The 26,370-nt window shown below is 50.9% G+C and overlaps 1 protein-coding gene across 5 annotated transcripts in view; it reads left to right on the forward strand.

Annotated features, from left to right (window-relative positions):
* Positions 1 to 24,007, forward strand: part of OSBP2 (oxysterol binding protein 2) — a 178,309-nt gene extending 154,302 nt beyond the window's left edge. For 4 of the 5 annotated variants that reach the window (XM_058690831.1, XM_058690834.1, XM_058690833.1 and 1 more), the window contains 11 exons: positions 5,344 to 5,536; positions 6,162 to 6,279; positions 8,525 to 8,576; positions 8,830 to 8,976; positions 10,078 to 10,323; positions 13,083 to 13,203; positions 13,489 to 13,592; positions 13,665 to 13,760; positions 13,842 to 14,026; positions 23,337 to 23,563; positions 23,787 to 24,007. In XM_058690831.1, the coding sequence (XP_058546814.1) occupies positions 5,344 to 5,536; positions 6,162 to 6,279; positions 8,525 to 8,576; positions 8,830 to 8,976; positions 10,078 to 10,323; positions 13,083 to 13,203; positions 13,489 to 13,592; positions 13,665 to 13,760; positions 13,842 to 14,026; positions 23,337 to 23,563; positions 23,787 to 23,929 (1,632 nt within the window). In that variant the 3' untranslated portion in view covers positions 23,930 to 24,007. Of the gene's footprint in view, positions 1 to 1,454; positions 1,587 to 5,343; positions 5,537 to 6,161; positions 6,280 to 8,524; positions 8,577 to 8,829; positions 8,977 to 10,077; positions 10,324 to 13,082; positions 13,204 to 13,488; positions 13,593 to 13,664; positions 13,761 to 13,841; positions 14,027 to 23,336; positions 23,564 to 23,786 lie in introns of those variants that run through there. The other variant, XM_058690835.1, reaches the window with a different exon arrangement.
* Positions 24,008 to 26,370: the final 2,363 nt, after the last annotated feature.

Raw genomic sequence — 26,370 nt, forward strand, 5'->3', positions numbered from 1 at the left:
CCTCCTGTTTGCTACTTTTATGATGACAGGCCAGTTAGAGGCAAGACTACAGTCATGCTGGCCATGTGAGGACCAGTATGGTGGGGTAGATGGTGGGTGGGCAGCCTCAGCCCCAGCAGCATGGGGGGCAGATACCTGGGAGCCCCAAAGCCTGAGGGTGCCTGCAGGCCAGACATGGAAGTCAGACATCTGGCGGGTCCTGGCTGGCTGCAGGTGGAAATGCGGCCCTTTCTCCTGTCCTCCCTGCATCCATGGTTACCAGAATTTGCTGTGCGCTGGTGGCTAGATACAGAGCCAGTCACCAAGCTGGCCCCTGTCAACCCAGGGAACCCACTCAGCCTAGAACTTCTGGGCATTTGTCCCATCTCCCCACCTCCTCCATGAGCCCAAGGGCCACCTGCCCCAGCGTCCAGCAGTCCCCTGGCTCCTTCCTCAAGCCCATATCTAGGACGGCAGTGACTGCACAGGGGCCAGGCTTAAGCAGGGTCTCGGCTCTGCAGACCCTTCTGAGAGCTTGAGGGGCTGCCTGGGGCCACAGGCAGGACAGGCATGGGGCCCAGGCTGGCTGACCCCACACCCTGCTCACCCGCCCATATTTGGGGAGCAGTGAGATCGTTGTCAGGATTAGGATTAGGGACAACAAAAGCGATTAGAGTTTGTCCTCCTTCCTCCTGGCCACAGCTGGACAAAGGTTTCTAGCTCAGAGACCCGGCGTCCATCCCCCCAGATCCCTGTCAGGAGGACCAGCAGCAGCTCCCCTTGGAGATCACACGGCTCAGGTGGGCAGGCCTCACAGCCCCCTTCACCAAGGCGAGGCTTCTGAGAAGGGAGAGCCCCTCGTGGGAAGGAATGGTCTACCGGCTCCCCAGCCTGTTGCTGAGCAGAGCTAGCCCCAGTTTGGGAGGCTGCCTTTTCTGTCCTGGGCTTTTTGGTTCTCACTCTGCTTTGGGGCAGCTCAGCAGGCTCCCCACCCTCCACACAGAGATAGAACTGCATTGCCTGCAGGACCCCGCACCTCTTCATCTTGGGCACCCTCTCGATAGCCCTGAGGGTAGGAGGAAGGGGCAGGGCTTGGAGACTGGAACCTTGTTTCCACCCAGAGGGCAATTACCCAATGGGCCATGGAATCAGGGACTCTGTAGGAGTCTTGGGGTTCAGCCCTCTATTTTTCCCATGAGGACACCACGGCCCAAGAGGCCAGCCTCCTTGTTCTGTCCATTCCTCATCTCTTGCATCATTTAAGAGCATGTACAGTGTGGGAAGGGGCTTCGTGGTGGCCTAGGGCACCGCTCTTAAGGCTGGGCCCCAGCTCTCTGAGAGTCGTGTGGCAGAGAGGAAATATGACCATGTTCGGGGTGTGGGTGAGCCAGGCCCCTCCCTGGGCCCTGGAAGCTGCCCCCAGCCGGCCCCCCAGCAGGCCCCAGGCCTAATCCAGCTTAGTGAATGCACAGTGCACAGACCAGCTCAGCATTCCAGGGCAGCTGGGCCAGGCCAGCCCCTGCCTCCCTCCACAGCGTGGCTGGGATGGGGCCTGGAGAAGGTGGGCAGCGGCAGAGGAAACCTTGGGAGTTGAGGATGGACACCAGGTAGGCACATCAGGGTGGAAGGGGTGGATGAACTCCCCACAGCCCATACAGTGACTGGGGCATTTCATTTATTGCAGATGAGCTAGGAGTCTGATGGGCCACATGTGAGTGGGGAAGGATGGGGCTCCGGGGGGTGAGTCTGGAGAGGATTGGAGGCCAGGTCTGTAAGAGGCTGTCAGCTATTGCACAAAATACACCAAACATTCCATTTTCTCTTGGAAGAAAAGATGGTAGCTTCTAAAGCATTTCGAGTGCGTGAACATCAGAACATCAGGGGTGGGAGTTAGGGAGTCTAATTCATCTCTGCACTATGATCATCTCTCCCTCTTTGCTTTTGTAGCCAGAAAGCCCAAAGGCCACATAGAGTCCTCCGACGTGGATTTGTGGGAGGTAGTTACCATGACCTCTGGCTACTGTTTTATACTGTGGTTTGTGGCTCTTTTACCAGGCTTGTTTTAAATGCCATCAGTTACATGATATCAAAGTGCCCATCAGTGTCAAAGCCCAGTGACAGAGAGATGGCGACAGGAACTGTAGAGGGCTACTGGGGAGTGATGGTGGCAGGTATGAAGGAGTGGTGCCGGTGGAGGGCAAGGGTGGAGGTAAGGGGCGTGGTGCCACTGCCAGGCCAATCTGGGGAAGGGGGACAGGCAACATGCCACGGGGCAGAGCACCCACAGACCGAGAAGAACCCAGAAAACCTTGAGGCACCCATTGTGTGTCTTGCCCATAAAAAGGCCGTGTGTACGGCACAGCCTGGGCCTCTGTACCCTCACCCCAAGACATGCAGGCCTGGCTCTATGGGGGAAGCATGGCTCTGGGGCCCATCATGCCTGTCCCTTGGGCAGCCCCTTCTCCCTGGGCCTCAGTCTCGGGACAGGAGACCCGGCAAGGGGCTTTCCTGGAGCGGTGTGCCCCATGCCTATGCCCACCCAGGGAAACAAGGGTGCTCCTCCTTCAGCAGCACTGGGCCTCCTTCTGACATGCACGGTGCACCCGGCTCAGCAGGGCCTAACAAGCTGCCAGGGCCTAGCAAGCTGCCAGGGCCAGCGGCAGAGTCGGCCGGCACCCCTGCAGTGTTAGGACTCCTTACTTGATCAGCAAACAGGTGGCAGGAACTGAGACTAGCTTGACTGGGCACCGTGGCTGAGCTTAGGGCTGTGGGGAGACAAGGAGGATGTGGGACAGGAGTCTCAAGGGAGTAACGGCTCAGGGTGGACTGAACTCTGGGGTGAGGACCTGAGTTCTGGGTCTCGGTCTGCTACCTCCTGCTGTGGGACCTCGGAGCCTCGGTTTCACCATCTTTGGAATGGGGTGGGGGGGGTCCCTACCCACCCATTTCATAGGACTCCAGGGGATACTCCGCCCCCCACCCTCTACCACTACTTCTTATACTCACTGGTGCAGACCCAGCAAAGAGGTGCCTTCTACTTTGGCCTTTGGAATGGGTAGCCATGGGTAGCCATGTGGCCTGCAGTGGTGAGGGAGGAGCAGGGACCCAGGACAAGGACTGAAGCCTTGTGGGACCCTGGGTGGTGAAAGCTTGGCTCCAAGTCGCAGGCCAGTCAGGCGTGGCCTCATCCCCAAATTGCATGACAGACCATGAATGCAGCTCCACACCAGTGGGGGAACCTCATAGATCCTTAATTTGCAAACTCAAAATAGCCCCGGATCTGCGGCTGCCCTGGGTGCGGCCTCTACTGTCTCCAGAGCCTGTTAAATTTGTAAGGATTTAACTCCCGCCCCACCCTGTGCCAGGTCACCTGCCAGTATAAATCCCTGCCCCTTCTGGAGAAGCCGGTTACAGTGGCTTAGGTATGGCCAGGCGGGAACATTCTGGGGAGGGTGGGGAAGCCCCTGAATCTGAGGTGGACTGAATACACCTCCTCCCCAGAGCCTTGCAGGGCAGCTGCTGGAAACTGAGCCTCAGTTTCCTCATTTGTTAATTGGGGATGATCCCACTCCTCCTACCTCAAGGATTTTCCTGGGCAAAGCTGGACAGGGAACCTGAGAGCACAGGATCTATCCGATATTACTGTTCTGCATCACAGGACACGGGCTCAGAGGAGCAGAGTGGCTTGTGCAGGAACCCAGGCCTTCCCACTCCTGATAACAAGCCTTTTTCATTATACTTTGCTGGTTCCCTTGGGCCCCCATCACATCTTTAGAATGGTGTGTGGGGATGAGGGGGTATGGGGAGGAAGCCTGGCCCAGCCCACTCCACATGGGTGCTGGGAGGGGAGATGAGAGACGGGAAGGCACAAGGGGGTGGGCTTGAGGAGTGAGATGCCTGCTGGGGCCTGCTGGGCGGCCAGCCCTCTGGGTCCCAGGCTGGGACCCTTCCCCACAGGAGCTTGCCCCCTCTGGTGAAGCGCTGTCCCTCCCCATTCTCCTGAGAGGCCCCGACACCCATCCCTAGGAGGGTGTTCCCTCACCCAGCAAATGTGCGGAGCCGCTGCTGAGTTTGGGGGTTCTGCGGGACCAAGAGAAACCAGCACAGTCACTAGAGAAGCTAATTTGCAGACGTGAGATTGGGGGGTGGGAGTAGGAGTGTCTGGGGGAACCTGACTGAGCTGGCACAGGAGCCTTTCCTGGGGGAGACGTGAGAGAGGTCTGAGCAGCAGTTGGGTAGCCGGTAGGCAGGTGCTGATGCCTGTGGTGTCCCCGAGAGAGTGTCTGTGGCGTGCTACTTGGCCAGTCACTGCACGGGACCTCCATGGTTTCTCCCGACTGCCCTCAAGATAGTGCCACGTTGTCCCTGTGTCACAGACGAGGGGCTGTGTACCTCTGTCCCTCCGGAAAAGCGTGACTCTAACCCTCAGGGTCAGACAGCATGTAATGTGTGTGGAGCCCTGTGGCTGGTGCAACAAGAGTGGGAAGGGAGAACTGGGGAGTGGTGGCCAGAGACCAGTGATGCAGGTTGGGCTGAGGATATATGTCCCTTCCTACTGCATTGAAGGAGTCCAGAAGGGACAAATCCAGAGGCTGCTGGCTCGGACCTCAATGCCCTCCAGGGACAACTGAGCCCAGCGCCCTCCTCTCTGCTGGGATGAGAGGGGCAGAATGCCCAACCCCTGCTTCATAAGAGTGTGGTAGAACCACTATGAATCTTGGAAGCTGAAAAGAATCTGGATGTGAATGTAGGCCACAAGTTTGAAGGGGGAACCTCACTTAAAAGCAGAGTTATGTGGTACAGACTTGAAGGCAACCTTGGGGAAAGGTCCAGTCTCAGCTCCTCTGCCAGACAAGTCTTCACCTCTCCAAACCAGGAAGTACAGCAGAATGTGGCTTTCCTTCCTTCTGTGCCAAAGGCGGGGACTGGCCTGAGCACCACAGGTCTTGGGCTCTAGTGGGGACAGAGGTTGTGACAGACCTCAGGTCCAGCACACAGTGAGGATGTGGCAGCTGAACTTGGGCCCCAACCATATGGAAACCCAGCCTCCCCAGCTGCTGCTGGTGCAGCAGCATCCGCCAGTCACACCCGGCTTTGGTGTTCTCAGATGGCATCCTGACTGTGGGACGCCAGCCAGGGCAGATGCCAGTCCCCCGGCTGGCTCTGAGAAAGCCAGGGTCCCCATGTCCCCATGGCAGCTAAAAGGGGCAGCAAAGGTGTTTCTGAGCACCCCAACTAAGGGAGGGGGAGGGGTGAGAGCACCCCAGGGCCTTCCTCGCTGACCCACAGCTGGCAGGTGGGGTGTGGGGGTGGACAGGCCCGCTGCCCCAGGCCCTGTGCTCACCGCCACTCCTCCCTCCCAAGGCCTGCAAGGACTTCTTGGAACTAGCAGAGACACACAGCCGGAAATGGCAGCGTGCATTACAGTATGAGCAAGAACAGCGCATCCACCTGGAAGAGACCATTGAGCAGCTAGCCAAGCAGCACAATAGTCTTGAACGGGCCTTCCGCAGTGCCCCTGGCCGGGCCACCAACCCCACCAAGAGCTTCAGCGAAGGTGAGTGGGTGAGGGCCACCCAGCCTGGCTAGGTCCCTTGCTCCGAGGCTGCTCAGCCTCTGTCCATCCAACTGGTGCTTCGCCTACTCCCGTCTCTGCCAGCCGGCTCTGCTTACACAGGCCACTAATACACATAGCCCTTGACATGCCCACATTTGGATGTGCCTATGTGACTTTGTATGTCCCACAGCCACCCTCAAAGGGCAATTATCTCCCTGTGTTTAAGTTCCAGTTCTCATAAGAGTCCAGTGAGCCCAACTGGCCCTCTGTGGCAGGGCTGCCCTGGGGTTGGCCTGGGGGTGACAGGTACCCCAGGAAGGGGGTCCTTCAAAGGGAAGCTTGGCCCTAGACAGACTGAATGGCATGTTGAGAGATCAGGGGAGGCTTCCAGAAGTAGGGAGGCCTCTGAGCCAGAGCACCGAGAGGGAAACTCATTCCAGGAAGGGGAGGGAGGGCAGCCACAGCCAGGTTAATGGGGACCAGGTGACCAGAGTGGGGAGGGGGCAAGGCGAGGGGTCAAGGAGCAGGGTCCAAAGTGAAAGTTACCCTTTGGGCTCTGGGCTTCCTCAGGCAGTTGAGTTTCCAGAGTTGCAGACTGAGGCGGTGGTTTTACATGTGTCTCTAGGAAGCCTCTTAACTCCCAAAGGAGAGGACAGTGAGGAAGATGAAGATACCGAGTACTTCGATGCCATGGAAGACTCTACATCTTTCATCACCGTGATCACCGAGGCCAAGGAGGACAGGTGGGTTCTCCAGGCAGGGCTGGCTGTCCCTGGAAGGAGCCTCTCCCAGGGTTAGCCTTCCCTGCCTTGTTCTTCCTACCCTCTGTACTCGGGGCTTTCTTTCGAGCCTTGCTCCAAATTATATTTTGGTTAGATTTGTTCTGTTCTTCCTTTGATCCAAAATGCCCAAATAGAGTTTGAATCAGGGTTTAATTTTAAGTGGAGCCGGAGAACAAGGCAGTGGCTGGATCTAGTTCCAGCCGGAGGAGGTGGGGGTTGAGGCTGTGACCCAAGGGCCGGGGCCTAGAAGGCAGTGGCTGCTCATTCTTGCCTCTGGAGCTACACACAGTCCCAGCCACTCCCTCCAGTACATCAGCATTCCAGAACAGACCAGAGATGCAGGAAGTCCCATTTATTTTCTATTTCCAAGCCTTGGTTTCATTTTTTCATAAAAACCTGCTCATTCAGGATGTTTCTGAATACCCAGTAGAGCACAGTAGTAACTGGGATGCTGTTGTCAGACTCTGGGGTCCTCAGGAAGTGCCCATGGGTCAGATCGTGCTGGTGCCAGACAAGCAGAGATGTGGGTGGGCAGGCCGAGTCAAAGGGCAGCACCCTGGGGCTTGAACGTAGATATTGCTCTAATTAGGAGTTCCCTCATTAGGATCTTTTATTCTCATTACATTGCTTCAGGCCCTAACAATAGAAGGCTCGTGAGTCTGGCAGCATTGGGGGCCAGAGAGGAGGCCACTGAGCCCCACCAGTGTCTGCCCCCAACCCCCATGGCCTGGGGAGGAGCTGCTGCTCCAAGTCCTGGAACGGTGACCTAACTGACCACAGCCTGTGCTGCTCACTGCCACCTTCCCCCATGGGGCACATCAGAATCACGGAGTCTCCTGGGCTCACTCACAGGGTGCCCTCAGGCAGGGTACTCAGCTCCTTGTGGATGAGGAAGTGCAGGCTTTCTAGCAACCTTACTCCCCAAATCTGTTCTGCTGCCTGCCACGTCCCACACTGCCTTCCATGGATGGACTCCCTGAAGCCCAGTCCAGGGGTCACAGAGGCTGGTAAAAACCCCTGGCTGCTTCTTTTTTTGCATCTGTGGACCAACATGTGTCACCACCTCCCTGTCCTGGTTTCTTCCAGGGGAAGAGCTGTTCGGATCTCTCTAACCCCTTCCGGAGTTTCTGGTCCTATCAACATTGTATTTCCAACTCAGTCACGTTCCATTTTCCAGTAGTATTTTAAAATTTGCTCTCAAAATTAGCTTGGCTTAGCCTTTCTGAATTTCCTTTCACTTTATAACCTAGCATGTCACCCTCTTGGATCCCTCCAGGTCCCCACCCACCCCTCCCATACCTGCAGTCCCCAGGGGCCTCGGCTCAGCCTCCTCCTTCCTGCCCCCATCCCGGCCACCTGCCACACCTCAGCCAACAGCCCCAGGCCCCTCTGCTGCCACTCGACCAACAGGGTGACCCCTATACTCAACACTCTTCATTGGCTCCCGAGGTTCCCGACATGGCCCCGAGGCCCAAACCAGCCCCTTCCCTGGTGGTGCAGCTACTCTGGACATCAGGCAGAGGACTCTGGGCATCAGGCAGGTCCTCTGCCAAGGTGGCCCCTGGTCCCCTTCCCCTTCCCCCAGTGACCAATAAATCCTTCCCATTCCCTGAGGCCCTGACTGCCAAGTGCCTGTCCCCTGTCCCAGTTGGCCCAGGTCACCCCTCCTTGGGGCTCCCTCAGAGCCTGGGCCCCTTGGCCATAGCGCCCCCTGCTGCTCTGGCCAACCATCCCTCCACAAGCACTCAGACACAGGGATGCATCTGATCTACGTCCTGCCCTTCTGGAATCCCAGTCTAGTGCAGGAATCAGACCAGCAGAGAGTGAGGACACAGTGGGGTCTTGTCTGTGACAGAGAGCGCCCACAGGGCCCTAGGAGGCTCTGCCAGAGGATATAGCCATCCCCAGCGTCATCTGGGTCCTGGGTCAGCCAGTTCCAGGAGGGGGTTGTGTACAGGGACCTCACGGGACTTTGCTTGAGCAGCTGCTTCCACAGGGCATCAGTGGGTGGGAGCCCCTCCAAATTGCTGCCCTGGGCCCCTCAGCCCAGCTGAATGTCCCAAACTGGAGATGCCCCACTGGAGAAGCAGCCTTGGGGTGGCTGCCCCTGGCACCTCACTGGAGGTGTCTGCACAGAAGGTGGCCATGTCCCCAGGAGGCCTCAGGATTTATAAATAACTTGCCTCCCCTTTTGTGTTCCCTGCAGAAAAGCCGAGGGTGGAACCACAGGCTCAGTGGACTGGACGTCATCAGACAATGTGAGTGAGAGGGAGAGACCCCAAGGGTGGCTGGAGGGCAGGCTGGCACTTTGGGCTCAGGGCCATTGGGGCAGGCTCGGTGCCCTGGCTGCCTTCCCCCTGCTTCAGGTGGAGCCAGCCTGGCCCTTTGCCAACCATATGCCAGTGGCCAGCTCCGTCCTCTAACCGCACTGGGTAGAAGTGAGGGCCAGGGCGGGAGGGCTGAAGGGGCATGCTGGCCTCCACTGACAGGCACATTCTGCCTCTCTGGCAGGTGCTAGATGGTGCCTCACTTGTGCCCAAGGGCCCCCCCAAAGTCAAGAGACGTGTCCGCATCCCTGACAAACCCAACTACAGCCTTAATCTCTGGAGCATCATGAAGAACTGCATTGGCCGGGAGCTCTCCAAGATCCCCATGCCGGTAGGGGGCTGGGGCAGGGCAGCCTCAGTGGGTCCTGGTAGGCTCTCTTCTCTGCGTGGATGGAAAGTAATGGCCTATGTGAAGGGCAAGAGGCGCTGGGTGTCATTTTCTTGATGATACCCAAGGAGCATGTAACAAATTATCAAATTGTGTTCAAGGACATTGCCAAAATCCCCCAACAGCAGAGGTCTCAGGCTCTGAGGGAAGGAGCTAAGGAGTGATGTGGGGACCTCCAGAGTGCCTCTGCACCTGACAGAGCCTCACGATGTCCTGGCTGTCCTGACCTCATAAACAAGGGGGTGGCAGGATTGGGCCATGTGTATGGACGGGTAGTCCCCCCTCTGTGCTGGGATCTGTCCCCAGCACCTACACCATCCTCGTGCCACCGGGCTGTGATGGCATCTCCAGGAGGAAGAGTTTGGGGGTTCTGGGCCAGACTTGGTTTCACTGTGTGCGCCGGGACAAACCCCTTACATCTCCGGCCTCTGTGTCCACATCTGCAAAGTGGGGAGAATAACAGCACCCACGTAACAGTGTTTGGGAGGATGAAAGGAGAGAACACAGGGAAGACTGGCTGTGCCCAATGGCTGGCCAAAGGTCGCAGCCCAGCATCACAAGGAGTGAGCAACCCTGCCATGTCTGAGGCCAGGTTGGAGGGCAGGGGCATCCACAGGAGCTTTCAACAGAACACTTGCATAATAGCTCAGAATAAGAGGGAAAACCCACAATCTGTTCATTCGTTCATTCATTCACTCACTCACTCACTACCTGATTCTATGACTCAGTGCTCAACAAGTCAGAAACCCTGGCCTTTATGGCGTTTACATTCTAGGACGGGAGAGTGACAGTAACCATCATGAAGGGTACGAGGTACAGCAGGTCAGAAAGTGGTGAGGCTGTGGAGGAAACCGAGGCAGGAGGCACTGGGGAGGTGAGTGCATGGAGCCGCTGCTGTAGACAGGGTCATCAGAGGAACCTCACTGTGAAGGTGCCATCTGAGCAGCAGTCTGCGAACATCTGAGGAAGGCAAGGGTGCTGTGCCCACCTCAGGTCTGTGCCGGAAGCAGTGGCCTGACCGCCCGCCCGCCCGCCCGCCCGCAGGTCAACTTTAATGAGCCCCTGTCTATGCTCCAGCGGCTGACAGAGGACCTGGAGTACCACCACCTGCTGGACAAGGCGGTGCACTGCACCAGCTCGGTGGAGCAGATGTGCCTGGTGGCCGCCTTCTCCGTGTCCTCCTACTCCACCACGGTGCACCGTATCGCCAAGCCCTTCAACCCCATGCTGGGGGAGACTTTTGAGCTGGACCGCCTCGATGATATGGGCCTGCGCTCCCTCTGCGAGCAGGTGAGGCCCACTCACACTCCACCCGAGCTGCTCCTGCCAGGCCTGGGGGGCAGGGCAAGACGAATGGGACCGGCTTCTGACCCCAATGTGCCGGTGCCCACGGGGCCAAACCAAGGTCCAGGCAGAAGGCAGGCCTCCTGCAACAGGGGCAGGCCCAGGAACGTGCCATCCCAACAGGCCTCCCAGAGACACCTTGGTAAGGACAGAGTCAGAGCTGGTGTGCCGGAAAGAGGACGTTCCCCCTCCCAGCCAGGAGCCATGTGGCAGCCGTCGAGGGACATGTGCGAGGGTGCTCTTAGGGAGTCCCGGTGGGCTAGAGTGGGGAAGGTGGCAAGCAGAGAGAAGCCTTCACCCTGTGGGGTCCCTGGTCAGGGACGGTGCAGGTCTGGGGTGTGAGGAGCTTCTGGGGTGCAGGGGTCCTGTCCTGGGCGTGGGGGGGGGGCGGACAGAGGTCAGCTCGCTTCCATCCCTTCTCCAAGCCTTCCCCGCAGAGATGTGTATTCTCCCCACAGAGCAGAGCCAAAACCGGGCCCTGCAGTCTGGGAGCCTCAGCAGTAGCACCTCAGCCTTTGGCACCCTTGTCTGAAGATGGGGTGGTTCTCTTGGTCCCTCCCTGGTGCTGGGAGGACACAGGCAAGTGCTGTGTAAAGGCACCCAAAATAGAGCTTCCTGCTTGGGTTGCTGAATGTTAGTGGTGTGCCAAGCACTGTTCTGGGATTACGGTCTGGTGGCTAGTTCAAAATGCGCATTCTGGCTGCAGTGTAGCCCTACGGGAGGCGGTTGTGGTGGCCGCACCAGGGGGAAGCTGGAAGGCAGAGCACAGGCATGCTTAGAAAGTAGAGCCTGGAGACTGGCCCATGCTTTGGATGTGGGGAGACAGGGCATGGGAGGGAGGGAGGCAAGGGAAGGCAGCAAGGATGACCCCAGCTTTCTTGGCCTGAACTACTAAGTGAACACATTTCTTCACTCAGTAGAGTTGACGAAGTGCCCACAGTGTACCAGGCGCTATATAGGCTGCTGGGAAGTGAGCAGATGGGGCACCTGTTCTCATGACAGGGGAGGGAGGGATAGGACTGTGTACATCAGATGGTTCTGGCTCCTTTAGAAAGCCAGCTGAGGCACAGAGGGAGAAAGGCACACAGGTCAGAGAGGAAGCAGGGGGGCAGCCAGAGGTCTCTGGTTCCACTCCATGTGGCAGGTGGAGGAATCATGACACCTGACTTGTTTTATGGGGTCCCCCTGGGTACAGCAGAGAGTGAAGCCCGAAGAGGCTTTGTGCCACCCACTGTGGCCTGGTGAGGGGGAGGGATGGATTCTAGATGCATTTGCTAAGAATTAGAGGAGGAACACAAGAAAGAGGGCCAGGGAGGACTCCAGAGAATTTGGTGTGAGCAGCTGTTAAGACTAGATCATTGTGGGGTGCCTGGGTGGCTCAGTTGGTTAAGCGCCCGACTTTGGCTCAGGTCATGATCTCGCAGTTTGTGAGTTCAAGTCCCACGTCGGGCTCTGTGCTGACAGCTCAGAGCCTGGAGCCTGCTTCAGATTGTGTCTCCCTCTCTCTCTGCCCCTCCCCTGCTAATTCTCTCTCTCTCTCTCTCTCTCTCTCTCTGTCTCTCTCTCTCAAAAATAAACATTAAATTAAAAAAAAAAAGACTCTATCATTGGCCTGCAGGAAGCCATGACACAGAGTTCCAGGGCCAGCCCCTTGGGGGTCACGTCCCTGAGTTTGCCAGTGGGGTAGGCTTTAGGGCATGTGGGGCCCTAACTATAGGCAACAAGGAGTGGTTGGCAGGTTTGGCCTGTGCTTCTGAGACTAGAAAGGAAGTGAGTGCCACTTACAGTGACAGGAGACGATGAGAGATGCAGGCGGGCATGTCAGGAGCTCTGGTCAGTCCAAACAGCCACCTGAGTGGAGGTGTCCAGCGGGCAGCCGAGCTGCGAGGCAGGAGCCTGAGGCCATGATACAGTGACAAGGTGCCCTAGGAAGTGAGAAGCCTGGGAGAGGCTGAGCCCAAGCAGCCTGCGACCAAAGGAGCCACAGAAATGAGGAAAAACAAACAAGGGGAAGTTGATGGGGGTGTCCTGGCAGGTGGGACAGCCATCAGGGGCACCCTTGTGTCTGTGAGAGGAAGGTGGAGGTTCTGGGGGCCCCATGTGGGTGTGCACAGCTGGCTGCACTGCCCTCCAGCCCCGGGGCAGGACACGGACATGGACTCCCATGACGGAGCATGCTGGCCAGGAGGGAGCCTGGGTCCAACTCTGCCCCTCAGTTGAAATGGCTTCCCCAGCCTGGGCCTCCTGTGTAACATGGCACACTGGTAGAGGCTCCCCTTTGCAGGCAAGTGGGGAGGCTAACTAGAAAGTGGGCACAGAAGCCTTCGGGAGAGCATCATACTTCACTTCCTAGCCCTTGGCACAGCCTGTCACAGGTGCGTCCTTGAGGCCAGGCTTTGTCATCACCCCATTTCATAGCCCGAGTCCAGCATAGAGATGCCTCAGCCCTCTTCTCTCGACCACAGCAAGGCCAGGACAGCCACCCACGCTGGTCCCACTGCCACACCCTTGCTTTTCCACTCAGAGCACCGTCCTTCCCAGCGGCTGCTATGGGTTTGTGGCCCGTAGAGGAGCAGCCAGGCCTGCTCCCAGGGCCATGGAGCCGTTCATGCCGAGCACAGGGCAGGCTGTCCCTGCCGGCTGGTTGGGGGGCAGGCCTGGGCCCATGTCCAGCAGACACTCATGTCCTGTGGGTCTGGTCTCAGGTGAGCCACCACCCACCATCAGCCGCCCACTACGTGTTCTCCAAGCATGGCTGGAGCCTCTGGCAGGAGATCACCATCTCCAGCAAGTTCCGGGGAAAATACCTCTCCATCATGCCGCTAGGTGAGCTAGAGCCCTGTGCTCTCCCAGGACAGAAAGACATTCTGGATAAGGGGGAGGGTTTTGCCAACCCAGAAGTCATCTCGGGCCTCTAGGAGTGACATTAGTCTCTCTGCAAGTCTGCTCCCCACCTCCCCAAGCTTCCTGGATGCCTCCCTGGCCTATGTCCTGTCCCCAGTCTACATGAATACTGCTTCCACTTGTCAGGACCCTGGGACTGTGGGCAGGCAGGCTGGCTGGGGCCTAGCATGACAAGCCCTGACCTCTGACCCTGTATCTGGCCTCCAGGTGCCATCCACTTAGAATTCCAGGCCAGTGGGAATCACTACGTGTGGAGGAAGAGCACCTCGACTGTGCATAACATCATCGTGGGCAAGCTCTGGATCGACCAGGTCAGGGGGTGCCCTCAGGGAGGGGGTGTGTGGCCCGGAGTTGGGCCACTGACCACTACCCTCACTCACCAGACAGGGGATATCGAGATTGTGAACCATAAGACCAAGGACCGGTGCCAGCTGAAGTTCTTGCCCTACAGCTACTTCTCCAAAGAGGTCGCCCGGAAGGTAAGCAAGGCTGCCTCTCAGGGTCCCAGGGGTCTGGAGCAGGGGAAGTGCAGGCCTATGCCAGAGTGCCAATGTCCACAGGTAACAGGAGTGGTGAGTGACAGCCAAGGCAAAGCCCACTACGTGCTGTCAGGTTCGTGGGACGAACAGATGGAGTGCGCCAAGATCGTGCAAAGCAGCCCCAGCAGCCCCGGCTCGGATGGAAAGCAGAAGACAGTGTACCAGACACTGCCGGCCAAGCTGCTGTGGAAGAAGTACCCGCTGCCGTGAGTGGGGCTGCAGGGCTGGCGAAGAGCAGAGAGGGAGGGGGAGACGGAGGCAGGGGACCCTGCTCAGCCAGACAAGAAGTGAGCGGCGGGCCCTGGGGTTGGAAAGATTCTGTCCACATGGAGGCAGAGACCTTGTTGTGTGCCTGGCATCCCAGGGTGGGAGCCAGACACCCAACTGTAAGTAAGCGTGACAGTCTCGGGTGGTAGCGAGTCCTATGCAGAGACCTTAAGCAGACTGATAAGCACAGAGTCCCCACACTCCAAGGAATGAAAACCAAATGTGAAAATAAGTACAAGAAATAGAAAACTATAAAAAGCGGCACAGCAGATTCCAAAGAGCACATAACAGAAAATCTACAAAGGAAAAATTAAGTAACTGAATTTCAGAACTCCATTGGGAAGGCTTAACAGAATCCATCAACTGAACCCAGGTCAGAAGAAATAAACACTTCAGACAGACAATCTGGCAAAGACAAGAAGCTAACGGAGAAAGCTTACCACCTCGTGACCTGGAGTGAGTCCCTGGAGCAGCATCACCAGCAGCCCAGGAGCCCGTAAGAGTGCAGAGTGTCAGGAAGATCCCCAGGGCAGCTGTATGCCTGTCACATTGGAGAGCAGGGTCTAACAGCCTTCTAGTTAGAGTCTGGAAGGAAAGGGACCATATCTGAAGAGCAAACATCAGAGAATTTTCCACACCAAATCCACACAGTGGAACTGTTGACACTAAATCAAAGAGGAAATATTAAGCAGCCAGATTTGAAGAAGACATGTATTACTTTCTGAGGGGCAGACAGACAGCTCTGTCCTCCTCAGCAATAGTGGAAGCTTGAAGACAGTCAAACAACATCTTCCACGTGCAGGAAGACTCCCTGCCAGCCTAGAATCCTACACCCAGCAAGAACACCTTTACAAAATGAAACTGAAATAGGCACTTTCAGACTATGACTGAAACTCCTTTCGCCACCAGCAGGCCTGTATTAAAGGATATGCCTCCTGCAGAAGGAAAGTGATCCCCGAGGGAAGATCTGAGATGTATGAATGAAGAACAAAAACTATGTGACCCTAAGTCAACAGTAAATAAGAACAGCGATGTCTTGTGGGGTTTAGAATCTAAACAAAAAAATACAACTGTGTGATCGCATAAGTAGGAAGAGGGAAACTTCTCAAAGGCCTTTGTGTTACCCAAGGAGGGCAAGATGCACGTGAACTTTTGGCTGTGTGAAGTACGTATATTGTAATTCCTACAATAACCACTAAAATAATGTTTACTTGGAATCCAGAAGGAAAAGAATGAAAGAAAAATGGAAAGGAGAGAGAAATAGTAAAATAGTGGAGATAAATTTCCCAGAATAAAAACAAAGAGATGGGAGACCTTGGGTTGAAGAGTTAGTAGAGTTTCAGAGAGAAGAGAGAAAGAAAAACTTTCACCTCGACCACACTATAGTGAAATTTAAGAATACCAAGGAGAAAATTCTCATAGCTCCCAGAGAGGAGTACAAGAAGATTGCAGTCAAGGATGAAGAATCAGACTGACATCAGATCTTTCTTTAAAAAAATGTTTTTAATATTTTTTGAGAGAGACAGAGCATGAGCAGGGGAAGGGCGGAGAGAGAGAGACACAGAATCCAAAACAGGCTCCAGGCTCTGAGCTGTCAGCACAGAGCTCGACATGGGACTCAAACCCACAAACTGTGAGATCATGACCTGAGCTGAAGTCAGACATGTATTACTTTCTGTGAAGTACACATGTGAAGTACTTCCTACATTTGTAATTCCTGCAATAACCACTAAAATAGTGTCTAATTGGAATCCCAGAAGGAAAAGAATGAAAGAAAAATGGAAAGGAGAGAGAAATAGTTAGACCCTGTTCTCCAACTGAGCACCTGGGAGCCCTGACATCAGATCTTTCAATAACCAATATTTGGAGTAGTATTTTCAAGGTAATGAAGATGAAAAAATTAAAAAGTTAGGATTTTTAACCAACCAAGCTATCACTTAAATATGACGACATAAAAAAAAAAGTCATCAAGCAAACAGCCTCAGAAGGTTTGCCACACAAAACCCACAATAAAAAAGGTATTAGACATAGTACTTTAAAAGGGGGAGAAAAAAGTCCAGACGTTGCCGCAAGAGACACATGAAGTAAAAGCTGTGGGTTTTTTTTTTAACAATTACTAAGACCAAAGAAAAAGAGAAAATATTCCCATAATAATCCAGAACTTAAGATGTAGATAATGTTGACATGACAGGGTTTGAGGAGAGTTGAAAAGGAGGCTGAGGGATATGAAGGAATGCTGAGTTCTTATTGGAAGGAAGAGACAAATATAAGATGTTTCAAATAGTAAGAAAAGACTAAAAAGAAAAAGTACAAATAAGAACAGTAAATCAACACAGTGGGAATAGGCCCAAGCATAACAAATATAAATAGATGACACTCACCAGTCAAAAAGCAAAATACTGATTGAGTGGATTTTTAAAATCCAGATACATGCATCTTCTAAGAGATGTCAAAGACAAAAATGTGCAAAGGTTGAAAGTAAAAGATTGACATATCATGGAAACACTCACCAAAAAAGCTACAATAACTATCTTCAAATCAGACAAAATAGACTTTAATAAGAAAAAGACATTATTAGGGATGGAAGAGTTGCTGCATGATAAAAGTCTGAGTTCTTCAAGAAGATCTAAGAGTTCCATTATGCAGGCAATGAAACAGCTTCAAAAATATACAAGCATGAATTGATAGTAAAGGGAGAAATTGATAAATCCATCACTGTGGTGGGAGACAGAGAGATTTCAATACACCCCTCTCATTTGTTGATCGGTCGGCAGTGGGGGAGCCAACAGGGATCTGCAGGAGATCAAAACAACACAGGATGCCAACATACTTGCAGGTGCAACAATCAGAGAACATACTTTTTACCCTAGTAGACATGGAGTGTAGGCAAAAGTCAATCATGTACTGAACCCTAAAGAAAGACTCAACAAAATCATAGGTAGTGTACAGACCACATCTATGATAAGACGGTAAGTCAGAAGTTATGAACAAGGTGACAAAAAGCCCCACAGTGTTTGGAAAAACTCTCCACATGTTTGGAAAAACTTGTTACGCTGCTAAATAATGCGTGGGTAAAATAATAAATTAGAATGGGAATTCTAAAATACCTATAATTGAGAATGAAGAGATATCAAAACTGGCTGGATGTAACAAAGGCAACGCTTCAAAGGAAATGGATTGCCTTAGATAGGCATGTAAGTGCATTAATTTTGAGACTTTCTTTTCTGAGTTTCTAATTGAAGAAATTAAAGAAAGTTCAACATACAAACCCAAAGAAAGAAGAAAACAGACTTTAAAAATAAGAGCAGAGGGGTGCCTGGGTGGCTCAGTCAGTTAAGCATCTGACTTCAGCTCAGGTCATGATCTCACGGTTCGCGAGTTCGAGCCCCACGTTGGGCTCTGTGCTGACAACTCAGAGCCTGAAGCCTGCTTCAGATTCTGTGTCTCCCTCTCTCTCTCACCCTCCCCTGTTCACACTCTGTCTCTCTCTCTCAAAAATAAACATTAAACTTTTTTTTAAATAAGAGCAGAGATTAATGAAATAGAAAAAATAAAATAGAGTTTAAAAAGCCAAAATTTGATTCTTTGGGGGGAAAAACTGACAGAAAACTACTGGCAAGACTGATCAAGAGAGAGTATAGAAATATTATTTTTTAATGTTTATTTATTTTTGAGAAAGAGAACATGAGCAGGGGAGGGGCAGAGAGAGAGGGGGAGAGAGGATCTGAAGTGGGCTCCGCAGTGCTAGAGCCTGATGCAGAGCTCAAATTCATGAACTGTGCGATCATGACCTGAGTTGAAATTGGACACTTAACCTACTGAGCCACCCAGATGCTCCTAGAAATAAATATTAAAAAAGACTTTAATAAGACATATAACGTACAAAGAGATCATTAAAATTCAGAAGCACAAATTAGAAAAATAAGAACTGAGTCTAGAAGAAATAAAAAGCCATGAGTAGTCCTATAATAATTAAAGAAACTGAAGCAGTAATTTAAAAATCCCCACAAGGAAAACACAAAGCCCAGATAATTCTGGAGGTGAATTCTACCAAGTTTTCCAGAACTATATTATCCTAGTATTGTATAAAAGTCTTCCAGATCAAAGGAAAAGAAGAAATGTTCCCCCTTTCTTATACTGTGAGGCCAGGATAACACTGATGTTGAACTAAGCAAGAAGAGTAGTAAGAAAATTAAAGTTCTGCCCTATTTCACTCATGAATTTATCAGCAAAATTCCAAAACAAGACATCAAAAAAAATCCAATCCAACAGTGTATAAAAAAGAAAACACTAATCAGACCTGTTGGGTTAATCCTAGGCATGCAAGGATGATTTTATATTAGAAAATCTATAAATTAATTCATCACATTAACAAATCTCATTAAGAAAAAAATGTTTTTTTTATTTTAAAAAGGGGCACCTGTGTGGCTCAGTTGGTCAGATGTCCGACTCTTGATTTTGGCTCAGGTCATGATCTCACAGTCATGAGATCAACCCCCACATCGGCCTCCACACTGAGTGTGGAGCCTGCTTAAGATTCTCTCTCTCTCTTTGGGCGCCTGGGTGGCTCAGATGGTTAAGTGTCTGACTTTGGCAGGTCATGATCTAATGGTTCATGAGTTCATGCTTTATGTCAGGCTCTGTTCTGACAGCTCAGAGCCTAGAGCCTGCTTCAGATTCTGTCTCCCTCTCTCTCTGCCCCTCCCCCACTCACACTTTGTGTTTCTCTTTCTCAAAAATAAACATTGAAAAGTAAAATTAAAAAAATATATATTCTTGGGGCGCCTGGGTGGCGCAGTCGGTTAAGCGTCCGACTTCAGCCAGGTCACGATCTCGCGGTCCGTGAGTTCGAGCCCCGCGTCGGGCTCTGGGCTGATGGCTCGGAGCCTGGAGCCTGTTTCCAATTCTGTGTCTCCCTCTCTCTCTGTCCCTCCCCCGTTCATGCTCTGTCTCTCTCTGTCCCAAAAATAAATAAACGTTGAAAAAAAATATATATATATATATATTCTCTATCCCTCTTCCTCTGCCCCTCCCTGGGCTCATTCTCATTCTCTCTTTCTCTCTCTCTCTCTCTCTCTCTCTCAAAAAAAAAAACAAAAAACAAAAAACCAATCTCAGTAGATTCAGAAAAAGCATTTTAGGTATCTTAGTATAAGGTTAATATGCAAAAGTCAATTACATTTCTATACACTAAAAGAAAACAACTAGAAAATACAATTTAAGAGAAGACAATTATAGGGGCACCTGGGTGGCTCAGTTGGTTGGGTATCCAACTTCAGCTTGGGTCATGATCTCACAGTTTGTGAGTTCGAGCCACGTGTCGGGGTCTGTAATGACAGCTCAGAGCCTACAGCCTGCTTTGGATTCTGTGTCTCCCTCTCTCTCTGCCCCTCCCTTGCTTGTGCTCTCTCTCTCTCTCTCTCTCTCTCTCTCAAAAATAAACATTAAAAATTTTTTTTAAAAAAGAGAATATAATTATATCAGAGAACATCAAGGACCTTGTAATGAATCTTATATTCAAGATCTCTATAGGGAAAATTATAAAACTTTACTGAGATATCAAAAAAGAGCTAAATCAATGGATAAAGATACAGTGTTCATAAATAGAAAGACTTAGTATTACAAAGACATCAGTATCTAAAGAGTAGATCAAACAAAATCGCAATGGTGATTTTTCACTGCTTGATATTATCATTTTTAAATTTATACTTAAGAATAAAGGGCCAGAACATTTCTAAACAAGAACAACAGAGAAATAAGGACTAGCCCTACTAGACATCAAGGCTTATTTTGAAACTGGAATAGAACAGTGAGCCTGGAAACGGACCCATGGATGTATGTATCTTTGGTGTATAACAAAAGTAACATGGCATCATGTGGAAAGATGGCACTGTTCACTGAAGGGGGTTGGGGAGATGGTTACCCTTATGTAAAAAGATTAACTGAATCTCTCCCTTACATTATAACAAATTGACTCAAGGCAAAGGTCTTACAAAAAGTATTAAGCTTAACTTGCTGTTAAGCAAGAGGTTAAACTCTAAGGGAAAATATAGATGAATATCTTTTAGACCTTAAGGAAATACATCTTAAGACACAGAACAGTACTTATGCATTCAACTATATTAAAATATTTTTTTCATTAAATTTTGCTTCAACAACGTGGATGGAACTAAAGTGTATTATGCTAAGTGAAATTAGTCAGAGAAAAGACAAATATCATATGACTTCACTCATATGTGGAATTTAAGATACAAAATAGATAAACATAAGGGAAGGGAAGCAAAAATAATATAAAAACAGGGAGGGGGACAAACCATAAGAGACTCTTAAATACAGAGAACAAACTGAGGGTTGCTGGAGGGGTTGTTGGTGGGGGGATGGGCTAAATGGGCAAGAGGCATTAAGGAAGACACTTGTTGGGGTGAGCACTGGGTGTTATATGTAGGGGATGAATCCCAGGATTCTACTCCTGAAATCATTGCACTATATGCTAACTAACTTGGATATAAATTTTTTAAAAATAAATAATAAAATAAATAATTAAAAAAAAAGAAACTTTGCTTGTTAAAAGACAGTCTAAAGGAAGTGAATATATATGGGCCGCCTGGGTGGCTCAGTCAGGCATCCTGACTTCAGCTCAGGCCATGATCTCACAACTCATGAGTTCAAGCCCTGCGTCAGGCTCTGTTCTGACAGCTCAGAGCCTGGAGCCTGCTTCAGATTCTGTGTCTCCTTCTCTCTTTGCCTCTCTCCCACTCACAGTCTGTCTCTCTCTCTCAAAAATAAATAAACATTAAAAAAAATTTTTTAAGTGAATATATAAACTTGCAGAAGAGAATCACAATACTTAACACCCAACAAAAGATCAGTATGGAGAATACATAAAGAGTATTTGACCACAATTAAAAACAATAATTAAAAAAATCAAGAACACCTAACCCATGAATAAGACAAAAACATCCAGCAGAAAAAGTGCGAGTCACAAGCAAGAATTTCACTCGAGAAGAAACACGTATGACCAGTCATCATAGGACTGGTTATCAACGTTGTTGGTAATTAGGGAAATTCAAATCAAAACCACAGTGAGACCATTTTACCTTCATTTGATTAGAAAAAAAAAAAAAAGAAAAAATCTGACAGTATCAAGTGTTGAAGATGATACAGATCCACAATATTTCTTATGCATCACTAGTGGGAATGTGAATTGGTGCCACCATGTTGGAAAGCAGGTTGGCCTTACCTCCTAAAGAAGAACATCACCGACTCTATAGCCCAGCAATTCCACTTCTAGGTATATACACAAGAGAAATTCCTGCAAATGTACAATAGGAAACATGCATAAGATTACTCCAAAGCAAAAACTTTAAACAACCCAGATTTATTGAATGAATAACTGGGGTATTAGTCACAGGAGGGAATATTACATAGTAGTTGAAATTAACAAACAACAGAAACATGCAACAATATAAATTTTAGCAATGTAATATTAAGGGGAAAAAAGTCCCACAAGGTTACATATATCATGGAATTCTTTTTATACAGTTAAAAACAAGTATGTATGTACATATATGTAAATGAACACACACGTACACACATACATGCCCAATTAAGACTATTTAAAGATGCAATAAAATTACATTCAATGGTAGGCAAGGGACTGATGAACCCAGGAGTCTTGTGGATGGCTACCTGAGAAGGAGATGGATTGATGAGTTTTCCATATGATTATATGTAGGTTTTGTCAGGATTCTACCTTTTGTCTAGAGGGTTTTCTGGTGGCAGAGTTGCATTAATACAAGCAGACCATGCAAGGACCAATAAAAAGAGGGTGTCATGTAGCAAGGATCATGTTTAATCCAAAGCTGTGCACTTGAGGTCCAAAAAAGGAGAAAAAAAAAAAAGACACATTTAAATCCAACATATCAGTAATTACATTAAGTACTCCCATTATGAGTGTAAGATTTCAGATAAGTTTTAAAAATCCAAATATATGTGATTTACAAGAGATACATCTAAGTAAGAAAATAAAGAAAGACTGGAATAACAGAATACAAAAAGAGATGTCCATAGATACAACAAACAAAAGCTACTGTAGCTAGATTAATGTCACAAAAACAGATTTTAAAACAAAAGGTAAGACAAGAGGTAAGGGACATAATGATAAAGGTTCAATTCACTAGGAAGATGAGTTTTAAGTTTGAATGTATCCTGTACTTAAAAACAGAGCCTCAAAATATTTACAGCAAAAGCTGGTAGAACTATAAGGAGAAATGGATTGATTTACAATGGATTAACTACAAGAGATGACATTTTAATATACCTCTCTTAGTAATGGCTAGAAATAAAAAAAAAAAAAGAGTTTGAACCATAGAATGTACTGGACAGTTGTAGAACACACTGAACAGCTGCAGGAAACACATTCTCTTCAGGCACACCTGGAGCATCTGCAAAAACTGGCCATTTACTGGGCCTTTCAGCAAATTTTAAAGAACTGAGATTATACGGGCATACTGTCTGACTCCATGGCAATTATACTAGAAATAAAGATGACTAAAAAAAAACCCAGATGTTTATAAATTCAAGAAATATGCTTCCAAACTAATCCACAAATCAAAGAACATACACTGATATTAGATACTAGAAAATATAACTGCATGATAAAGTAATACATATAAAAACCATGAGATTCATCTAATGCAGTACTTGGAGTGCAATGCGTAACCTAAAATGTGTATACTCAAAAAGAACAGCTGAAAAATCATGAGCTAATAAGCAACGATCTCATGAAGTTAGAAAAAGAACAGCAAAATAAACCCCAACAAAGCAGGAGAGGATAAAAGCAAACTCAGTAAAGCAGAAAAACCTAAAATAGAATCAACAGTTTCATCTTCAACCAATGAAGTAAGGGAACGGACAAACCTCTGCCATGACTGTTTGGAATGGAGGGAAGGCATATATAACCCACATCACAAATGCAAAAGAGGACGTCGCCATGTCACAGATATTAAAGCAGTAGTAAATGAGGGGATGGTGAAACAACGTCACGCTGATCTACTTGAAAAACTGATAGAAATAGGCAAATGCCCAGAGAAGCAGAAGGTAGCAAAACTGATGCGGGTCGGTGGAGCCAGTACACAAGGTGTGAGGAGGAAAGACATCTCCTCTTGGTGGTGGACACGGGGACCCTGGGGGCAGCGGGGTGGGAGAGGCCGTGCGGAGCCCTCACACAGCCATGCCGTGCCGCCGCAGGGAGAACGCGGAGAACATGTACTACTTCTCGGAGCTGGCCCTGACCCTCAACGAGCACGAGGAGGGCGTGGCGCCCACGGACAGCCGCCTGCGGCCAGACCAGCGGCTGATGGAGAAGGGGCACTGGGACGAGGCCAACACGGAGAAGCAGCGGCTGGAGGAGAAGCAGCGCGTGTCGCGGCGCCGGCGGCTGGAGGCCTGCTCACGGGGCTGTGGCACGGAGGAAGGTGAGGCTGGGCGGGGAGGCGGGGAGAGAAGGTACCCTGGGTATGGGGAGCGGGTTCCCACAAGAAAGGGATGGGGTGGGGGAGGGAGGGAAGGGGTACCGCAGGGACAGGGTGGAAGGCAGCAGGGTCCTAGGGGCGGGGGAGATGGCGTGGGGGGAAGGGTGGGAGAGAGCCTGGGAGTACACCACCGCCCACCCGCACGCCCACTGTGCCTGCCCAGCAGAGAAGGAAGCCGATGTGTACGTGCCGCTGTGGTTCGAGAAGAGGCTGGATCCACTGACCGGGGAGACGGCCTGCATGTACAAGGGCGGCTACTGGGAGGCCAAGGAGAGGCAGGACTGGCACATGTGTCCCAACATCTTCTGAGCTCCATCCCCTCCTGCAAATACAGGCGCCTGTACAGCCTGGTCCACCTTTTCTTTAATACACTCAATTTAGTACTCAGTGGCCCTCCCCCTTACACCTTTTCCCTTTCCTTTTTTTTTTTTTTTTTTTAACACTTTTTTGGGGCTTCCACCTTGGAAGGAGCAAGTGCTGATCTGCATTCTCTCCAGCCCCAAGGTGCCCTGGGTCACCCAAGCCCCATCATTTTGGACTTGGGTCCCACTGGGACCCCAGCTCCCAGTTACCACAACTCAGGCAGGCTGGCCTGGGCCCTGGGCTGCCCCAGTCACCAGCCCCACCAAGGGAGGCACTGTCCCCCACTGGGGAGCCACTTTTGACTTTTTTAGAAAAAACGATCTCCATTTTCTTTCCAGCCAAGATGTTTAGTAAATATTTTTAGTACAGCACTTAGCAGACAACTTTCTAAGTGTGCTTTCTTGCCACAAATGTGTCCTGGCAAGAGCCCCTTCTTTTTAAGACATCAGGAAGCTAGACCCCTTTGAGCAGGGAGCATTTTGTAGCTCAACATAGCAGGGTCACCAGGAGCACAGGACTCCAGAGAGAAGGGAACTGGAAGGGCCACCTGGCCCAGGAGAGCACAAGTCAGTTGTCTCCAGAGCTACAGCAGCACCCACTGTGGGGGAGGGGATGCCCAAGGGTCCCCAGATAGATTTGAGGGTAACAGCCCCTTGCCTAGCTTTGGCCATGCGGGGGCTGCTCCCCAGCCCCAGAGAGGTCAGGAAGGGCTGGGGGCAGGGCCTGCAGGTGCTCCCCACCCCAGAACCAGGCCCCAAATCAGCAATAAGAACAAACACTTGGCTCAGCCTGGGCTGGTGCCCCCAGGCACCAGAGGCCCAGTGTCCTGCCTCAGCCTCAGGCACCTCCGGGGTGCCCATCTCCGCACCCCCTGAACTCTTTATTTGCCTGATTTATATATATATGATATATGAATATATAAAAAATAGCTATTTTGCTTAAATTTCTATGGTATGTGGAAGTTAAAAAATGATGAAGACAGGGCACCCCTGTCTGAGTTTGGCTCTCCTGTCAGCTGTGTCCTACCCTCTCCTCAGACCCCCTTCCAAGGGCTCCTGCCAATGGTAGGGGGGTACTGGGCCACAGTGGCCATTATCCAGCCCCTCAGAACCCCCATTCCAAACCCTCCCACTTCAGTTTGGTCCTGAAAATTCATCACAGGGTTTTTTCTGTATATTCCAGGACTGCATTTGTTTTTATAAAATAAAAAAAGTGAAAACACCAACATGTGAAATGCCTTAGGGTACCCACTCAAGAGGCAGGGCGGGCAGGGTGGCCCCACCACGCCCACAGCAGAGCTGTGCAATGTACCTCTTCTCCACACTGTTTGTGAGGGAGCACCTTCTGACCGGTAATAAAAACCTTGGATTTGGAGTCTTCCAAGGCCTTGTCCCTGAGTCTGTGACTGGGTGGATTGGGGCTGATGCACAGAACAGGTGACCACCTGTATGGCAGCATGGGGGAGGAGCCCCCAGGCTTTATTCTGCTCAGCACTGAGCCCAGCAATGGGAAGCTAGTCTAAATGAGGGGGTGGGGGTGAGAAGGGGGTGGAAGACCTGGTAGGGTCAGGGCCAGGTAAGCTGCGGAGGGCTGAGACAGCACCTAGGAGAGGGGTCACAGCTTTGCCTGGGACTGTCTAGAGCCAAGCCATGGCACCTGCCACACTCTTCTCTTTGAGGTAACACCCACCTTGGTGAATTCTAAGGTTACTGGACAACCATGACCTGGACTGCTTCTGTTGTCCCAGGTTGCCAAGCAACTCGGATTACTAGCTCCCAGGACTGGCCAAGAACGGCTTGGTCTGGCCCACTGTGGTGGGGGCCTCCCACTGCCAGTGCTTCCAGGTGAGAGAATGTGGTGGGGCAGGGCACCACAGGGGCATCAGAGCCAGGCTCCAACTGCCTGCCCTGAAACCCCAGCACTGTGGGATCCAAGGCTGGCCCTGCACAACTCCTTCCTTACCCAAGCCTTGCTTTCCCATCTGTGAGGAGGCAGGCACTGGTGAGTCCTGCAGCTCTCACTGGCTAGAAGATGCAAGGCGGTGAGACAACCCCAGTGTGAACCTGAACCCCGAGATGGGGGAGGGCAGTGGAAGCAGGTCTGCCAGGGGAGAAGATAGGCTGCATGGGCAAGGCCCAGAGGTGACAGAAGCCAGTCCACTTAGGCAAAGTAAAGGAAGAGCCTAGAGTGAAGCCAGACAGAGCTCTGAACAAGGAGTGACATCAGGTTGATGTTCTAGAAACTGCTCTGACCAGATCACACAAGTTCTGCCTACACTCAGTAGTCTATCCACTAGCCATCACTGAGTTGAAAATGTCATAGAAAAGATTCTGCAACAAAGGCCATAAGGGGCCTCATAATACATCTGACAAAAAGATACAAAAGAC

Source organism: Neofelis nebulosa, chromosome 11 (genome assembly GCF_028018385.1).
Source record: "Neofelis nebulosa isolate mNeoNeb1 chromosome 11, mNeoNeb1.pri, whole genome shotgun sequence".
Taxonomy (NCBI): domain Eukaryota; kingdom Metazoa; phylum Chordata; class Mammalia; order Carnivora; family Felidae; genus Neofelis; species Neofelis nebulosa.